Source organism: Pteropus vampyrus, unplaced genomic scaffold (assembly GCF_000151845.1).
Source record: "Pteropus vampyrus isolate Shadow unplaced genomic scaffold, Pvam_2.0 Scaffold244, whole genome shotgun sequence".
NCBI lineage: Eukaryota > Metazoa > Chordata > Mammalia > Chiroptera > Pteropodidae > Pteropus > Pteropus vampyrus.
Genome location: NW_011889025.1, coordinates 2,332,490 through 2,352,491, shown reverse-complemented (window position 1 = coordinate 2,352,491; position 20,002 = coordinate 2,332,490). Strand labels below are relative to the sequence as shown.

Sequence of the window (20,002 nt, the reverse complement as noted above, 5' to 3'; positions counted from 1 at the left end):
TGTGTCATTTTGACTTCCTAAGCCTCAGTTTTTCATCTGTAAAGTGGGAATAACTGCTTTGAGAATTAAATAAGACAATGAATATTAAGTGTTTTTAGTATTCTGCCTGACACACAGTATCACTTAATAAAGGGTAGCATTTACTGCTTGAGTAATCCTAGTTTATAGCTGGTTAGTTAGATGACCATAGGTTTGTCCTTATCATGGTGACTAATTTCTCTCTTTTAAAAACAACTCTTTTTAAAAGACAACTTTGCTAAGGTATAATTTGCATGCCATAAAATTCACCCATTTCAGTGTACAATTCGATGATTTTTAGAAAATTTACCAAGTAGTGCGACCATCACCATAATCTAGTTTTAGACCATTTTCATCATCCTAAAAAGAAACCCTGTACTGATTAGCTGCCACTGTCCATTTTCCTTATCCTTTCTAGCCCTAAGCAACAATTAATCTACTTTATGTATCTTCAGATTTTCCTATTCTGCACATTTTATATAAATTGAATCATACACTATGTACTTTTTCGTGTCTGGCTTTTTTCACTTATAAAAAATATTTTCAAGGTTTATCCATATTGTACCATGTAGGAACACTTTATTCCTTTTTATTGAAGAATAAAATTCTATTGTATGTATAGACTGCATTTTGTGTATCTAATGTAGTATTCTTATCTATAAAATGAGACTTGTAATACCTGCTTTCTTTATTAGGGTGGTTGTAAGAATAAAATTAGATAATAGATATTGTAATACATTGACAAGGTAAACCTATAGCTACAAGATACCATTATTATTAATGATGTAACAATAATAATAGTAATAATGATGATGCTAGTGAGGGGTTGGAATGGCCAGTACTTCCCAAGCCTGGCTGCCTTTAGGAATCTTGCAGAGCTTTAGAAAAATATAAATTCCTGGGCTACGCCCCAGATCTTTTGAATTAGAACTCCCAGGGCTAGGGCTCCAGAATCTCTTACAAATCTCTCCAGGCGATTCTTATGAGCACTTAGACTTGGGAAGTACTGGGTTAGGTAATCTTGATGGTACCCTTCAGCTAACTACAGTGGTGGGAGTTCCTAGGAATGCAGAAATTCTTGTTTTTGTTTTTTTGTTTTTTGCTTTGTAGATCTTTAAGGAATAATGGAGCACAGAACATACTATGTTTTCAAATGGCCACATTATTAAACATATAGCCTAAAGTGAAATGAAATAAAAAAAATAATCATTTAATAATCACTCTGGCTTCGTGGCACTGCTTTGTCTAACGTTACCAGTCTACTTACTGTCTGAGGTTAGATACTGCTGCTAGATACTGCTGCTAGGAACTGAAAATAACAAAGGGAGAATTTTGGACTAAAGTCAAGTCATTGATGTCAGCTTTTCCACAGCTCCTTGGTTACACCAAGGGTCTTATCAGAGCCATATAGAACGTGGCCCTTATTACCTATATTTCTAGTGGGTCAATGATGAAATCCAGGAGTGACTTTTCCTTTTGCCTCGCTTATTCTTTGATTGTTGAATATTTCTCTTTCTTCTCATATTCTGTCCAAATCTTTTCCCCACTTTCTTTAATGTGAATGCCCAGATCAATCTTTGGGGTATTCATTTTGAGCAATATTATGCAGACCATGGGACAGAATATTTACAAGTGGGACAGCTTTGTTAGAAAATCTGAGCTGTGTAGTGACACTAACTACATCCGTTTCCTTTGTCATAGCTTGTTCCATCCAATGAGATGAAATCACCTTCTCATTAATGTATCCTCTGGTTACTTAAAGCAAGCATGTTGCCAAAGAGGGGGATTTTAGGATACTTGGGAGAGATGCATCTTTAATAGGTATGAAAATACAATAAAGTACCATTTAATATATTTCTTCATGAGTGATGAACCTCCTTGAAAAAGGAGAAATCTCAGGATGGAGTGCTTTTTCACTGAGAGAATATAAATGTTTAATATTTTTAAAAATGGTACCCTACTGAAAGTAAAGAGATATAGACATTAGATCACCTTGAGCCCACAACTTGTTCCCTTCTTGCCCTTTCAGCTGTGCTTCCATGACTTCATTTCCTTACCTACTCACCCTGAAGCACTTTGTCAGTTCCAACAAATTGTCACCTTGTTTGGCTCTTTGAAGCTAGCTTTCCCTCTAGGCTCCCAACAGGTGGGAAATGGCCCTTGGAAACTGTAGCTGGATGGGAACCCAGCTGTATGAAGGTGAAACACACCTCACCCAGTTTCCAAGTGTCAGGCTGCTGAATGTGCAGGAAGCACCAAGCTCTGGCAGCAGATATTGCTGACATATGCAAAAATCAAAACAAGGAAACTTTGATCTAGAGAAATAGCACATTTGATGTCTTTCTAGTAGTAGAAGTAGAGAGTCATTGATGGTGGGCACCTATTTCTTTAACATTTAATTACCACAACAGCTTTGTCTCCTAAAGCATATTTGAGATAGAAAAAAGAAGAAAATTCCTTCTTATAAATCTTTAGGACGGGAAGAGTCTCAGATGTCACTAGTGCAATACCTTGAATTTATAGATGAAAAAGTGGAGACTCAGAGATTAAGTGATTTGCCTGAGGTCACACAACTTGTAAATACCTGGTTGGTATTTGGATTCAGGTCTGACTCCCTGAGTCACTGCTTTTAACGGCCATAAATAATCCGTTCTCTGGTGGAGGCTGCTGATAATGGGGGGAGGCTATGCATGTGCGGGGCCAAGGGGCATATGGGAAATCTCTGTACCTTATCATTAATTTTGTTGTGAACCTAAAACTGCTCTAAAAATAAGCTTAAAAAATTCTTGCCTTCGGTGTGCATCAGCAGTGGCAGCAAATGGCTTTGCTGGTTGTTAGCCATAAAGCTCCTATATTTGGCATTTGCAGCAACTGGAGGCCTCCTTTCAACCAGCAGGAAATCTTATCTTTGAGGCCTAAGACCCGGGCAGTGCTCATGTTATATGATGATTATAACTCAATTCCGAGATGGGTACCCTTGCTTCTATCTCTTTTCTTTCCTTCAGTTTCTATGCCTCTTCTTTTCACTTCCTTCCTTGCAAACTTTTCTTCCTTCTTTCCTTCTTCGCTCTTTCCTTCCTGTTCTCTTCAGATTAAGGCCTTAATAATAATAATAGCTAGAATTTATCAAGTGCTTACTAGGTACCAGGCTCTAGGCTCAGCACTTTATATCCATCATCCGATTTGTGCCTCACAACAACCTTCTGAGGTAGAGATTGTTATTATCATCCTTACTTTGCAGACAAGTAACTGAAGCCAAGGGAGATTAAGTAAATTGTCCAATGGCATACAAGTAGGAAGTACTGAGGACCCCATTCAAACTGACATCACATCAGCTGTTCTCTTTTTCCATTACTCTAGGTTGGGTACAAAAGGAGATAATGGAGAGACTGAAATATACGTTTGGAAGGTGCTTAACATAGATTTTGCTGAGGGCTGGGTCTTCTGGAAAGTTCTTGGGTGCCATATGATACTATTGCTCTCTGTCATCATGTTCATTTGCATCTGAGGTGGTTATTCACACTCATAGTTCAGAGGCTTAAGAGGTTTAAGAGATGGGAGAAAAAAAAAAAAAGGTCCAGAGGAGACTATTGATGAGTGAAATCATAAATATATAGCCTTACACATTTACAAACCACCAGTTGTCTAACAAAGTTTTAAAGTATATGACAAATTGTAGAAAACATCTGATTTAAAGGCAGTGACCTCTTGAAAGGTGTCTATGAATCTGGTGGAGTGCTAAGGCAATAGGCCATTTCTAGAGTGTGGGGATATTGGCTGTAAATATATGGGGGAATTGAAAGATTCTCTCTTCATCCTTTTAAGTCACAAATTAAAAACCTTAGACTGTAATCACTTGGGTTGGTTTGGAGTAGCCAACAAGGAAGCCAGAGAAATTAGGGTTTCTTTTGACTGAGGTCTTTGACCACCCCATCCTCTGTATGTATGCGTGCACGTGCGCACCCATGTGTGTACACCAGGGTGCATATGCTTACATACAAAGCAATAGAGAACACTAGCAGCTTGTGGATCTCAGAACTATGTTGGAAGCCACTTTGCATATGTTGAAAGCCATTTACCCACCCGCTCCACAAACACACACACACACACACACACACACACACACACACACACACACACACACATCCTCAAAGTTGCCCTAGAGATTCTGACTGAGTCTTCTCTCAGCACTGAGAAATTAAAGGATTTGGTGCTAGGGCAAAACAATCAATATTTGTAAATGGAGTGAAATAAGCCCAGTGTTTCTGAATGTCTCTAAATGCTTCTCCTGCTAAGACCAAAGGAAGAAGAGCAATCAGACTACAATTATGTTAATACTTTTTTTTGCACCTGATTGTTTGTTTGTTTGTTTATTTATTTATTTATTTATAGCTATTACTGATAAGTTAAGCTTGATTAAATCATATTGGTTTTCTGCAGTTAGACTTCTGGCTGAACTTCTGTATACCTTGGGACAAATGTGTTTTACTCAACAAATTCAACCTTTTCCGAATTCTTTCTCCCAGGCTGAATCTACCTCTCTTTCTCTATTCTCCAGCTTCCAGTCCCAGGTGTCTAATCTCCTTCTTTTGTCTCTAGCCCCTGCATTTCTTCTGCTGTATTAGTCATTTCCTCTAGCCCAAGGTACATGTGAAAATTAAACTTGATCTCTCCAATCCATAAATCAAGTTGTATAATATACTCTCACGTCTCTACTTCATTTTTGTAACAGCCAAGGATGAGCACAGGTGAAGACAGCCCTGAATACACAGTGAAGCATTTGGGAAGATGGAAAGATGAGGGGTGTCTGGGAGAAACAGGGGAGAGTATTTCCCAACCAAGAGCTAAGACTTGCAGATACAGGAATGGGGTGTGTGTGTGTGTGTGTGTGTGTGTGTGTGTACAGGGTGTTATTCACAGTTTCTCCACTTGGGTGTGGCAGTGAGCAGTAGAGGACACAATTAAACACATATATATTCACCACACACACACACACATTTCCCATTTCAATATTTCACTGCTTAGCCATAAACTCTGCGAAGGACAATCTGGTTTCTTGACAAGGATGTGCTATATCCCCAATATACAGGATTACATGGGTCACTTTAACTTGGAATAAAAGTGTATTAACTGAAAGTTCTCCTTCGTTTATAATATACCAATGGATTAGGTCTATGAATCCAAAAATAAGACAGAAACATTAAGAGAGACATATTAGGAACACTCTAGTAATGCCCCTAGATGTTAACATCCTAGAAATTAGCATAAACATTTCGATTCCAATAAAATAATGTTGAACTTGAGAACCCTACTTGTTAAGTTATACTTAGGTGTGTTCATTGTTCTTAGGTTCCTTAGCTTTACAGGATTTTTAAAATTAAATTTATTGGGGTGACATTACGTAATAAGATTATATAGGTTTCAGTTGTACAATTCAGTAATACCTCATCTATATATTGTATTGTGAGTTTGCCACTCAAAGTCAAATCTCCTTCTGTCACCATATATTTGACCGCCTTTAGGATTTTTCAACTTAGGTGTGCCATTGCAATAAAGAATTTTTTTTTCTGATTACTTACTCTTGAATTTTAATGAGCCAAGTTGTTAGAAAGCCCAGTTAAGAATTATACCTAAGGTTGGTTATTATCATTATTTCTTCAAAAGTCCTACTCCAAGGTCAGTGTGTATTAGTTTAACTAGAATAGTTCATATATCTACTATTAAACTAACCACCACTTATTTTTTCCCTTAGGGGAAAGCTATGTTTGTTCCTCAGACAACTTCTTTAAAAAAGTAGAGTACACCAAGAATGTCAATCCCAACTGGTCTGTCAATGTGAAGACATCTGCCAATATGAAAGCTCCCCAGTCCCTGGCTAGCAGCAACAGTGCCCAGGCCAGAGAGAACAAGGACTTTGTGCGCCCCAAGCTGGTGACCATCATCCGTAGTGGGGTGAAGCCTCGGAAAGCTGTGCGTGTGCTTCTGAACAAGAAGACTGCCCACTCTTTTGAGCAAGTCCTCACTGATATCACCGAAGCCATCAAACTAGAGACCGGGGTTGTCAAAAAACTATATACTCTGGATGGAAAACAGGTAGGTATTTTTTTCAAAGTACTCTTCTCATTTGTTCTAAATCCTTAGTTTTAAATCTGGCATCATTTCTGGTTGGGGGACTCTTCTTCCACCTCTCATGATCTCTATCTAATATTTTATGTCTCATTTGGAAGAAAGGTCTTTTCAGCAGACAAATCAATGGCTTTGAAATTCAGTCTGCTTCTGACTTACCAAGTAAATGGTCACTTAGCCTCAGCTTCCTTATTTGCTAAGAAAAAAATGTGTTAGAACCTAGGTCCTGTACATACTTATGTATATGAATTAATTTAGCTATTACACGATGCAGCCTTGCTTCTTCAATGCATGTGACTGTAAATGAGATTTCCCCCACTCATTTCTCCTTAGATACCCTCACATTGGTATTCAGCATTTGTTCTATTGAAAGGAGGTTGAAGTGACCATCATATTCTATGAAGAGAGTTGAATCTGGGAGAAGTACTGAAGTCTCTAGTTTGTTGTCTTTGCTTCACACTAGACTACATTTTTTCTCTCTTCCTTTTCCATTTGACATAGCTATCTTAATTTGCTTCTGATGATGGTTTGTGTGAGAAAGGGACTATTTCAGGATCCTAAAATTATCCCAAGAAAGATATTGCCATCTGTCCTCCTCCAAATCAAGTTCTTCATGTCATTGGTTATGCTACTAAAGTGCCACCTATATTAATATCTGGGAAAGAATGCAGCCAGGCGTCTCCATCAAACAGATGCACCATTCTCTTGAGCATAGGGAGCTGTAAATATACAACAAAAAAAATGTTCCAAGTGAATTAGAACAGTGGCTGGTTCTTTTGGCTCTAAAGAGAATCTTGGTCCCCATCAGAGAAGACAAGTGTGGATTATTAACAGTCCATACTTTCTACCTCTTAAAATACCTTTGATGTTTGAACAATGACATCGATTCCAAAAACGCAGGTTTGCTATACATCAAAATGACAGATGAGTGTTCAAATGTGTCTTTTCCTATAATTTCTGATATATACTGTGTGCTATAAGATTTTAAATTTCTTGGAAAACTAAAACTCATATATTTGGCAATTTGATGAATTTGAGGCTTCTATCTGTTCCCCATCATTTTGTGATCTGAGAGACACGCTAAGGTATTGATTGTATGTTATTTGTGTTTCTCATACCAAATAAATGGATTTACCTGAGATGATGGGAAAAGTTCCAACTCTTAAGCATCTCTCTAAGAATATATCTCTTTTCTGAGTACCGAGTATATAATAAACAAGAGTTGCCGAGGAACGGGCTTACTCACTGGAAACCTCATCTCAGAGAAATAGGACCTAGGAATTTTAGATCATTGGATCTTAGAGTTGAGAGAGACCTTAGAAGCCATTACATTTAATATTCTACCTAAGGCAAGGATATCCTCTACATTTTATAAGACAGCCTATTCCACCATTCAACAGCTATTATAGAAAGATTTTTCTTATATTTGGAATAAGTCTGCTTCCCTATACCTTCAGCCTGTTGAGATAATGTAAGACAAATATAAATCAAAGACACAAGACTAGGATTCAGAAGACCTGATTTCTGGTCTTGATATTGCCACTTAGTGTGTGACCTTGGGCTAATCATTTACCTATCTTGAGCCCCACACTTCTCTGTACAAAGATCTGATCACATCTGCCTGGCCCATGCTCACAGAATTCTCATGAGGATCAAATGAAATAATGGATATAAAAATACTCTGTAAATTAAAATACTTGATGTAAATATGTGTGTGTGTGTGTATAAAATTTATCATTAAATGAGATAAGATATTTAAATTGCCAGACAATTTACATATATATTAATAAATGTTAGCTCTCTTCCCTCTACTTTACCTCCATCATTCTTAGCTTGAAATTCTAACATTTTGTGGAGCTATACCATACCTTGGCATTCTGTCATTGCTCCTAATAATAAATAAAGAGATAAATTCATCTCCTTGGTAAGCAAGCTCTATCCAACTCCTTCAGGCATCAGCTTCCATTTCTTTGGGGGAACGCATTATGAAATGCCAATGTATGATATGGTGTGTGTACAAAAATGTCAGGGAGCAGTGCTCAAGGGAGCAGAACAATGCCTTGTCAGGCATCAACACCTCTGTAGATGCTGTTTCTTCTCTTTAAAATGTCTCCCTCTGCCTACTTACTCTACCCCTGAGAGTTATCTTTTAAGGCCTGGATCAAATGTTATGTTGTCTCTGAAAACTCTGTCTCTTCTACAGAGTTAAAACATTCTTAACCTTTTAAAAGAATGCTTAGCTCCTAATACATTGTGGATGCTCTGTAAATGTTTATTGATAGAATGAACTGATATAAAGAGATTCTAACATGGCACAAGTAGATGTTCTGAGAGCACCTCTGCTTTCAATGCCCCAGACATTATCCTCACTTACTTGAAAATCATTAAGGGAAGACTTTTAAAGCACTATTTTCCAAAGTATATTCTAATTTCTCTGCCTCCAGAAGCTCTTCATAAAAGGGTTCTGTGGTCAAATAAGGTTGTTAAATGCTGCAAATTATATGATTTTATTTCTTAGAGATTCATAGTGCTCATTGGTACATTAAATATTCTGAAAAGTCCTGCAGAAAGGAAACCCATTTAATTTAGTACCAGGATTTCCCAATCTTATTTAACCACAAACACTATATATATATATATTCAGAATAAAATGCAGAGCACACTAGGAAATCCAGTTTACAGAAGATGCTGAATGATTTGCATGATTAGGAACTAACTACCCTAACTTCAGTAGTACTAGTATGCATGAGGTAACCCACAAATCAAACATTGGTGTGAGGTTTCAGCAAGGAAACTAAATCACAAAATTTGGAGGTGTAGGGACAAATCTACTAATTACAAAATAGATGCTGAGTATACTGAAAGTCCATTTCCCAGTTCTAGTGATGATATCTCTAATGTTAACACCTGCCAGTCACTTTGATTACTAGTGGCTATTCTTACTACTTGGGAATATGATCATCTTCTATGCAGGCAGAAGGCACATGTGTTGCAATGGTTTGGACTTGCTTGGTTGAGATTTCATGTCTGTCTTTCGCTAAATGTGGCACCAGGCAGAAAGAACAAAATATGGTCAAGACTATGTGTTATGGAATGTTTTAACACGAGATCGAGGCCGTCACTTGGTTTCAGTCTTGCTCTAACTGGATCCCAAATAGACCATATCAAATGATTTTCTTCCCTTTTGTTTAAATAATGATTAATTAAAACAGCCAAGTTGAATATACCAAATTTATTGTTGCTTCTTTCCTAGTGTGTACCATTTGACTGATTGGCTTATGCTGATTGACAAGCAATCTGCAGATATGGCTCTCATCTCTTTCTGTTTTTACTTTGTTTGGATGTGCTTTTGGAGCTCTTGCTCATTCTAGGGCTTATGTTTTGCTGGTAAAGAAGACTAGTTTCCTGATCTCTTGCCTCTGAGATATTTATGATTTATATGGGCAGGGAAGCTAACTATCATTGGTAGGAAGGGGTCCCAATTTATTCCTCACCTCAGTAAGAAGTTGCTAATGGAAAAATGAGTAATTGGTAGGGTCCTGGCTACTCACATGATCCGTAATGTATTTCTAGGAGGTCCGAGAAAACATGATGAAAAGTTGAATGATGATGCATATTAGTTCACTCTCAGGTGAGGTTGCTGTGTGTTGACAAAATTATCCAACTGTTAATTTTTATAATCAAGCCACACATTGATCTTTGTGCTTTAAAGGCCATGGATGCATAAAAACTAGGATCCAAAATTCTAGTTTACTTGGTGGCTCAGTTGATGCATGGTCTAGCTTTATGTTCATTTCTGTAAAGCACAGAGAGCAGGGTGCTTCTGTTAGAGATGCAGAGCTTTAATAATAGACTTCCAGATTTTTGGCATCTTATACAGGGGTACAGCTGGTCCTCACACCATCCATTTTTATGCTACACTTATTGGCATCTCCAGTTTGTTTTGGCCATATCCAGGATCTGTGTAGTCAAAGATCCACTATTGCCACAAAATAAATGCCTACGGGATAAGTATGGCCTTTAGTATTTGTGTTAGCTTCGTTAGGCCAATTTTCAATTGGATGAATTTATTTTGTGTTTCTGTCTATATCTTTCTATTACCAACTACTTGAACCAGAAATTTTAGGTCCCAGAATAACAGAAAAAGAGGTTTAAGCCGATCCCAAGATTATTCATAGCCTTGGAAGCTAGACAGGAGTTTTAAGAAATGTTTTAAACCATAAGATGGTGGAATAGGAAAATGAGAGTACAAAGGATGCTTGAACCATTTCTAAGTATTCTAGGAAAGACTTGCTCCTTCCATATTGCTATAGTAAATAACTGGATGCTGCAAGCACAAAGGCAATTGCAGGAAACATAAGAAGACAAGTTGGATTTAACCTTGTAAATGTTGAGTCCATTTTGCAAGGTCTTTACTGTGCCTGTGTAGCTGGTTTTTCTGTCGTCTCCCCCGCCCCCATCATCTCTGCCCCCTCCCATCACATCTGATCTTAATTATACGCCTGGGCCTCCAGCTATCCCAGAGCCAACTTCTCTTCTCTCCTCCTAGTGTTACGACCCTGTCAGTCAAGGTTGGGCTCAATAGAAAAGGCCATGTGGCTATAAATTATGCCCCAGGAGGAGGACATTTATCATTAACATTCCCTTGACAGAAAATTAAGGCTGGAGAGGTGATGTTTTTATTACCAAAAGTTCCCCTCTCCCCACCTTCCATAGATTTGATTCCTGGAAACCACTTGAGAGGATTGGCTTGAGCATGAAGTGGAAAAGAGCATAGATGGGAAGTCAGGCTAGGATCTATGAAAAGAGACAATTTGCAAACTACCTTGCCATATGTGATGTAACTTCAAGATGCTTTATAGTGGTAGATTTTGTACTTTAAAAGAAGGCTTATGATGCAGGTGACCAAACATCAAATATATGGTCCTTCTGGAAAGAAAAATACTGAGTGTAGCCTGTATTTATTCAATAAGTTATCCTTTTCAGAATTTTATTGTTGATGAGAGGCTCTTGGCTCTGAGCAGTAATAGAGGTGGGGTTTAGCCATTTCGATCAAAAGCTTTGGCATAGTTTTCCAGTATTGCACACTGATGAATCTGTTGCTATCCAATATTCAGCATATGGAAAGAGACTTAGACTGAAATTCAGAGACCAGAGTTCTAGTCTTCACTCCGTTCTCCATTAGCTATGTGATATGGGGCTAATCACATCTCTTATCCGGGCCTCAGTTTTTAGATGAGTACATTTTCTTTAAGGGTACTTCTACCTTCAAGATAACAAAGTATTCATTTCACAATATTGCTTCTGTCTAGATATTTTTCACCAAGCCACTATTCTTCTCAATGCCCTCCACCTCTCTATGGTCCTAGAATTTCCAATGTGATATTATACTCACCATGGTGGATATATTGTACTCTAGGATGGTCCCTAAATGGTATTTGCAGTTTTTTTTTTCAATTCAATAATATGTCATATGTATACTACATTGTGTGTTCACCACCCAGAGTTAAATTTCCTTCTCTCTTCAAATATTTGATGCCCCTTACAACTATCTACCTACCCCCTCCCCTTTCCTTCTAATAACCACTAATCCAGTATCTGTGCCCATGAGTCTCTATTTGTCATGTTTGTTTGTTGCTTTCAGTAATATATCCCACGTATGAGTGAAATAATATGGTTCTCGACTTATTTTGTTTAGCATGATAATCTCAAGATCCATTCATGTTGTCACGCATGGTAATAATTCATCTTTTCTTATGGCTGAAAAATACTCCATTCTATATACGTACTACATCTTCTATATCCAATCATCTACCGTAGGACACTTTGGTTGTTTCCATGTCTTGGCCACTGTGAATAATGCTGCTAGAACATTGGGTGCAAATACCTTTGTGGATAAATGTTTTAAAGACTTTGGGTAAATACCCAGAAGACGGATTATGGGTCATGTGATAATTCTATTCTTGTTTTTTTTTTTTATTGTGGAACCTCCATACTGTTTCCTATAGTATCTGTACCAATTTATATTTCAACCAGCAGTGCATGAGGGTTCTTTTTCCCCCACATACTCTCCAACACTTATTACTTGTCCTGTTGATGATAGCTATTCTCACAGGTGTCAGGTGGTAAGCTCATTGCAGTTTTGATTTGTATTTCTCTAATAGCTAGTGAAGTTGAGCATTATTTCATAGACCTTTGGCTATTTGTATGTCTTCTTGGGAGAAGTGTCTGTTGAAATCCTCTGCCCATTTTTTTAATTGCATTGTTTGTTTTGTTGTTGTTGTTGAGTTGTATGAGTTCTTTGTATATTTTGGATATCAAGCCTTTATTGAAGGCGTTGCTTGCAAATATATTCACCCATTATGATGGCTTCCTCTTCTTTTAAAATTAATTAATTATTTATTTAATTATTTTAATTTTTTATTCATAAAGATGTTTTTCCTACTTTTTTTTAAAATTAAATTTATTGGGGTAACATTGATTAATACAATTATATAACATTCAGGTATACAATTTGACATCAATATATTCTATTGTGTGTTTATCACCCAAAGTCCAGTTTCCTTTAGCTACCATATATTTGATCCCCTTTACCCACTTCACCCTTTCCCTAACCCTGATATTTGACCTCCTTTAATTGTCTACCCACCCTCTCTTCCCCCACACCCTAGTCTCTGGTAACCACTAGTCCATTGTCTATGTCCCTGAGTCTCTGTTTGTCCTGTTCATTTGTTGCTTTTATGATAAGAACAGATACTACATTTGATCTTAGCCAAAAGATTGATAAGTGATGTTGCTTTTAGGTTTATATCCCACGTATAGGTGATATGATGTGATTTTCAACTTTTTCTGTCTGGCTTATTTCGCTTACCATGATTATCTCGAGGTCCATCCATGTTGTCACAAATAGCAGTGTTTCAGCTCTTATTATGGCTAAGTAATATTCCATTGTATATATGTACCATAGCTTCTTTAGCCAATCATCTATTGAGAGACACTTCGGTTGCTTCCATATCCTGGCTACTGTGAATAATGCTGCTATGAACATTGATATGCAAATATCTTTTCAGATATGGGTTTTCAATTCTTTGGGGTAAATACTTAGTAGAGGGATTGCTGGATCATATGGTAGATCCATTCTTAGTTTTTTGAGGAACCTCCATACTGTTTTCCATAGTGACTGTACCAATTTTCAGTCCCACCAGCAGTGTATGAGGGTTCCTTTTTCTCTGCATCCTCTCCATTTGTTATTACTTGTCCTGTTGATTATAGCTATTCTAACAAGAGTGAGATGATATCTAATTGTGGTTTTGATTTGCATTTCCCTAATAGCTAGCAATGTTGAGCATCTTTTCATATGTTTAAAGTCCATTTGTATGTCCTCTAGGGAGAAGTGTCTGTTCAGGTCCTCTGCCCATTTTTTGATTGGATCATTTTTTTGTTGTTATTGAGTCATATGAGTTCTTTGTATGTGTTGGTTATTAGGCCCTTATCGGAGGCGTTGCTTGCAAATATATTTTCCCATTTGTATCGTTGTCTCTTTACCTTGTTGACAATTTCTTTTGCTGAGCAGAAGCTTTTCAGTTTGATGTAGTTCCATTCATTTATTTTAGCTTTTACTTCCCTTGCCTTTGAGGTCAAATTCATAAAATCCTCTTTAAGACCAAGGTCCTTGAGTTTTGTTCCTATGTTTTCTTCTATGCATTTTATTGTTTCAGGTCTTATATTTAGGTCCTTAATCCATTTTGAGTTTTGTTATGTGGTGATAGACAACAGTCTAATTTCATTCTTTTGCAGGTGGCTTTCCAGTTTTCTCAGCACTATTTATTGAAGAGGCTTTCCTTTCTCCACTTTATGTTTTTGCCTTTTCTTTTGTCGAAAATTATTTGCCCATATAAACATGGGTTTACTTCTGGACTCTAGATTCTGTTCCACTGGTCCATGTGTCTGTTTTGCTGCCAACACCATGCCGCTTTGACTACTGTCGCTTTGTAGTATAATTTGAAGTTGGGCAGAATGATGCTTCCAGCCTCATTCTTTATTCTTAGGATGACTTTGGCAGTTCGGAGTCTTTTGTCCTTCCAAACAAATCTGATGATTTTTTGTTCTATTTCTTTAAAAAATGCCAATGGGATTTTGATGGGGATTGCATTAAATCTGTATAATGCTTTAGGTAGTATGGTCACTTTAACTATGTGGATTCTTCCAATGCAAGGACATGGATTATCTTTCCATTTCTTTGTATCTTCTTCAATTTCTTTTAATAGGGTCTTGTAGTTTTCATTCTATAGATCCTTCACATATTTCGTTAAATTTATTCCAAGGTATTTTATTTTTTTTGTTGCAATTGCAAAAGGAATTATTTTTTTCCACTTCTTTTTCTGATGCTTCATTATTAGCATATAGGAACGCTATGGATTTTTGAACATTGATTTCATACCTAGAGACTTTACTGTATTTGCTTACTGTTTGTAGTAGAGTTCTTGTGGAGTCTTTAGGGTTTTCTATATAGAGAATTATTTCATCCATAAATAGTGTCAGTTTGACTTCTTTGTTTCCTATTTAGATGCCTTTTATATCTTTCTTTTGTCTAATTGCACTTGCCAAGACCTCCAATGTTATATTGAATAAGAGTGGTGATAGTGGACAGACTTGTCTTGTTCCTGATCTTAGAGGGAAGTTTTTTAGTTTTTCACCATTAAGTATAATGTTGGCTGAGGGTTTATCATACATGGCCTTTATAATGTTAAGGTACTTTTCTTCTATACCAATTTTGTTGAGTGTTTTGATCATAAATGGATGCCGTATCTAGTTGAAGGCTTTTTCTGCATCTATTGATGTGATCATATGATTCTTATTTTTAAATTTGTTTATGTGGTGTATCGCATTAATTGATTTGCGTATGGTGAGCCATCCCTGTGCCTCTGGGATGAAACCCACTTGATCGTGGTGTATAATCTTTTATTATGTTGCTGTATTTGATTTGCTAGTATCTTATTTAGGGTTTTTGCATCTGTGTTCATGAGAGATATTGGTCTATAGTTTTATTTTTTGTGTTATCTTTACAAGGTTTCGGTATCAGAGTGATATGTCCTCATAAAATGAGTTGGGAAGTATTGCATCCTCTTCTATTTTTTGGAAGAGTATGAGGAGAAGAGGTATTACATCTTCTTTGAATGTTAGGTAGAATTCACTGGTGAAGCCATGTGGTTCTGGACTTTTACTTTTTGGTAGGTTTTTGATGATTGTTTCAATTTCCATAGTGCTGATTGGACTATTTAGATTTTCCAGTTCTTCTTGATTCAGTCTAGGAAGGTTGTATTTTTCTAAATACTGGTCCATTTCTTCTACATTATTAAATTTGGTGTTATATACTTTTTTATACTCTTGCATGATCCTTTGTATTTTTGTGATGTCAGTCTTAATTTCCCCTCTTTCAACCCTGATTTTGTTTATTTGTGTCCTTTTCTCTTTTTTTTAGTGAGTCTAGCCAGGGGTTTGTCAATTTTATTAATCTTCTCAAAGAACCAGCTCTTTGTTGCATTTATTTTTTCTATTGTTTTTTTTTTCCTAATTTCATTAATTTCTGCTCTAGTTTTGATTATTTCTTTCCTTCTGCTGACTTTAGGCTTCATTTGTTCTTCCTTTTCTACTTTTTTAAGATGAAGCATTAGGTTGTTTATTTGAGCTTGTTCTTGTTTTTGGAGACAGGCCTGTAATAATACGAACTTTTTCTTTATGACCGCTTTTGCTGTGTCCCAAAAGTTTTGATATGTTGTACTATTGTTATCATTTGTTTCTATGTATCTCTTGATCCTTGTTTTTGTTTCTTCCCTGACCCCGTTATTTTTCAGTAGCATGTTGTTTAATATCCATGTATTTGTGGTTCTTCCTGATTTCTTTCAGCAGTTGATCTCTAGTTTCAAAGCATTATGATCAGAGAATATGGTTGGTATGATTTCAACTCTGTTATATTTGTTGAGGCTATCTCTGTGTCCCAGTATGTAGTCGGTTCTTGAGAATGTTCTATGTGCACTAGAGTGGAATGTATAAGCGGCTGTTTTGGGATGGAAGGCTCTGTATATGTCAATAATGTCCAGTTGGTCTAATATGTCATTTAAGGATGTTATTTCCTTATTGATTTTCTGTTTGGATGATCTATCCATATCCGACTGTGGGGTATCTAGGGCTCCTACTACGATAGTGTTTTGGTCTGTTTCTCCCTTTAGTTCTGTTAGTAATTGTTTTACATATTTCGGAGCTCCCTGATTGAGAGCATAGATATTAATAAGTGTTGTCTTCTTGGTGCGTGCTTCCCTTTATCATTATGAATTGTCCACCAGTGCCTTTCTTTACCTTTTTTTATTTCAAAGTATGTTTTGTCCAATATTAGTACCGCTAGTCTCACTTTTCTCTGAATATCATTTGCTTGAAATATCATTTTCTACCCTTTCACTTTGAGTCTATATTTGTTTTGGAGCTGAGATGTGTCTCCTGGAGGCAGCATATGGTTGGGTTTTGTTTTTTGATCCATTCTGCAACTCTGTGACTTTTTATTATTGAGTTCAGTCCATTTACATCGAGGGTGATTATTAAAATATGAAGTCTTCTTATGGCCATTTTATCTTTTGCTTTCTGGCAGCTCGTTGTTTCCATTGGTTCCTTGTCCTCGTGTTTCTTTTCTTTTTTTTTTTTTTTTGTATTTTTGTTGGGTTTTGTGAGTTTTGCCTCTGGTTCTTCTTGTTTTATAGTATATATTTCAGTCCTGACTCTGTGATGCATGGTTACCATTACAAATATGTAAAGATGGTTATATATATACAATCATCCATTTTCTTCTGTGTGTGCCTTATCTCCTTTCCCCTTTACGAATTTGGATCTTTGAATCCTCCTCTTTTCAGTCATTGTTATCTTAATTTGTTTCTATCTATGCTGAGCATTAATTACTGTCTTGCTATAGTAATTCTCTTCTTATTATTTAAGCTTATAATGCCTGTTCTTAGTTAGGGTTGCACTGCTCTGCTTCTATTTGCCTTATAGTCACTTTACTCCTAATTGTGTATTTTTATTGTTGTTATTTTGTTTAGGTGCGCTGACCCCTTTCAGAATTTCCTGTAGTGCACGCCTCATAGTGGAGAATTTCCTCAATTTTCGTATGTCTGGAAAGGTCTTAATTTCTCCTTCATATCTAAAGGAGAGCTTAGCTGGATACATTATTCTAGGCTGGTAGTTCCTTTCACTTAATAGTTTAAATATTTGATTCCATTCCTTTCTGGCTTGTAAGGTCAGTGCTTAGAAGTTTGATGATAAAAGGTTTTCCTTTATACGTTATAGTTTTCTTCTCCTTGGCTGCCCTGAGAATTCTATCTTTGTCATTGATTTTTGATAACTTTAATACAATGTGTCTTGGTTAGACCTTTTTGGGTTGAGATAATTAGATATTCTGTTGACCTCTTGAATTTAAAGTTCCAGCTCATTTATTAGATTAGGGAAATTCTCGTCCACTATTTGTCTGAAAATGCTTTCTAGTCCCTGCTCCTTTTCCTCACCTTCAATTGTGCTCTTTATTCTTATGTTTTCTCTCCTTATGGTATCAGCTAGTTCTTGAATTTCTCTTTCATTATTTTTCATTCTTCGGTTTTTCTCTTTTTCCTTCTGATTTATTTCTAGATTTCTATCTTCGATATCACTGATCCTTTCCTCCATTTGGTCGTCTATTTCCCAAGCTTGCTATTTCATTTTTCGACTGTTGCAGTTTGTTTGTTTTTTATCTCCAGAAGTTCTATTTAGTTCTTTTTGAGGGTTTCAAATCTCCTTGATCTGCTCATCTAGTTGTTTTTTTAATTCTTGAAATTATTGATATAATTTGTTTTGGATCTCATTGAGTTTTTCAGAAGCACCATCCTCAATTCTCTGTCACTTAAATTGTATATTTCTCTGTCTGTAAGCTCACTTTCTGGAGATTTTCCTCTTTCTTTCTGAGATGCCTTATCACTTTGATTGTTCATGATGATTAATGGACTATGTCTCTGCCTGGGCATTAATGGAAGTGTATTCTGTTGTTTTTCCAGAAAGATTTGTTATATAAAAGTCTCTCTTTAGCCTGCTGCAAAGAAGGCGCTCTTCTTTTGGTTTCCAGTAGGTGGCGTCTAAGCCTCTTGGATCCCTAACAGTTTTGGTAGAATTTGCTCAGATTCTCCTGGGGCTCTCTGGTGAAGGATTTGGGAAGTTATGGGCAGAGGGGCCCTCTGGGTGGATTGAGTGTTGGAGGCTGCAGCTCATCATCAGTTTTGCAACCACAGTCTGTAAGAATCAACTGTCGTTTCTCTGCTGGCTGCTTCTCCTCTCTCTGCTCTGATAACTGGGTCCTGCAGCCAGCCGGCCACAGGGAGCCCACATCCCTTTCAGGCTCGGCTGTTCAGGGAACCTGCAGCACGAACTCGCTGCTCCTTCTCCTCCGCCCCCTTCCTGCAGGGAGCTCCAGAAGCTGCTAGAGGTAGCCTCAGTCTCTGCAGTGTTTGCTCAGATTCCTCTGGGGCTCCGTGGTGATGGTCTCAGAGGATACGTGGGGGAGGGTCCCTCTGGGTTGGAAGTTGGGAGCTGCAGCTCAGCCTCAGTTTGGAACCAGGGCCGGTGATAATCAACTGTTGTTTCTCTGCTGTCCTGTCCTGCTTCTCTGCTTTCTGTTCTGATGACTGGACCCTTCTGCGGCTGCTAGCAGTTCCGGCACTTCTAGGCAAGCTGATCAGAAAAGTTGCCGCACCTTCACCTCTCCCCCTCCTCCTGCAAGGAGCTCCGGCAGCTGCAAGAGGCAGCTTCTTTATTTCTCCGAGTCCACTGCCCGACATCCGGGGTTCTGACCTGTGGTATCTCTTATGTGCAGATCCCACGCTCAGACGTGCTGGTGTGCAGTTTGGGTGTTTTTCTGTTGAGTTTTAGATGTTCAGCTTATTGTTGTTTCCAGGGGAGAGATCCGGGGATGTTTATCACTCTGCCATGTTTTTCGGAATTCCTGGGCATTTAACGTGAATGGAATCATACAATATTTGTTCCATTATAGCTGGCTTCTTTACTTAGCATGTTTTCAAGGTTTGTCATGTTGTAACTATTAGCATTTTATTTCTTTTTATGGTGAAATAATATTCCATTGTACAGATATACCACATTTTATTTATTTATTCATCAGCTGATGGACATTTGGGTTGTTTTCATCTATTGTTTATTATGAATAATGCTGCCATGAACATTCATGTTCAGATTTTTATGTGGACATATACCTTCATTTATTTTGGGTAAATACCTAAGAATGGTATTGCTGAGTTGTATAGTATCTGTATGTTTAAAAATTTAAGGAACCGCCAAACTGTTTTCTAAAGTAGCTGCACCATTTTATATCCCTACTAGCAGTGTATGAGGGTTCTAGTTTCTCTACATCCTGGTCAACACTTGTTATTGTCTATCTTTTTATTAAAGTCATCTTAGTGGGTGTGAAGTAGGATTGCATTGTGGTTTTGATTTGTATTTCCCTAATAACTAATGATGTCAAGTATAATTTTATATACTTATTGAACATTTGTATATCCCCATTGGAAAAAGTTTATTTAGATCTTTTCCCATTTTTTAAATTTTTATTTGTTTTCTTATTATTGAATTCTAAGAGTTCTTTATATATTCTGGATACAAATCCTTTGGCACATATGTGATTTGCAGATATTTTCTCCCAATCTATAGCATGTCTTTTTATCTTCTTAATAGCTGTTTTAACTTTTCAATAGAATTTCTTTTTCATTTTAATGAAGCCTAATTCATTATTTTTTTCTGATATGCATTATGCATTGGTATCATATATGTGAACGTT

General features: G+C 37.0%; 1 protein-coding gene across 2 annotated transcripts in view; it reads left to right on the top strand.

Annotated features, from left to right (window-relative positions):
* Positions 1–20,002, top strand: part of DCX (doublecortin) — a 159,318-nt gene that overhangs the window by 4,630 nt on the left and 134,686 nt on the right. For both annotated transcript variants that reach the window (XM_011374349.1, XM_011374348.1), the window contains exon 3: positions 5,771–6,111. In XM_011374349.1, the coding sequence (XP_011372651.1) occupies positions 5,771–6,111 (341 nt within the window). The remainder of the gene's footprint in view (positions 1–5,770; positions 6,112–20,002) is intronic.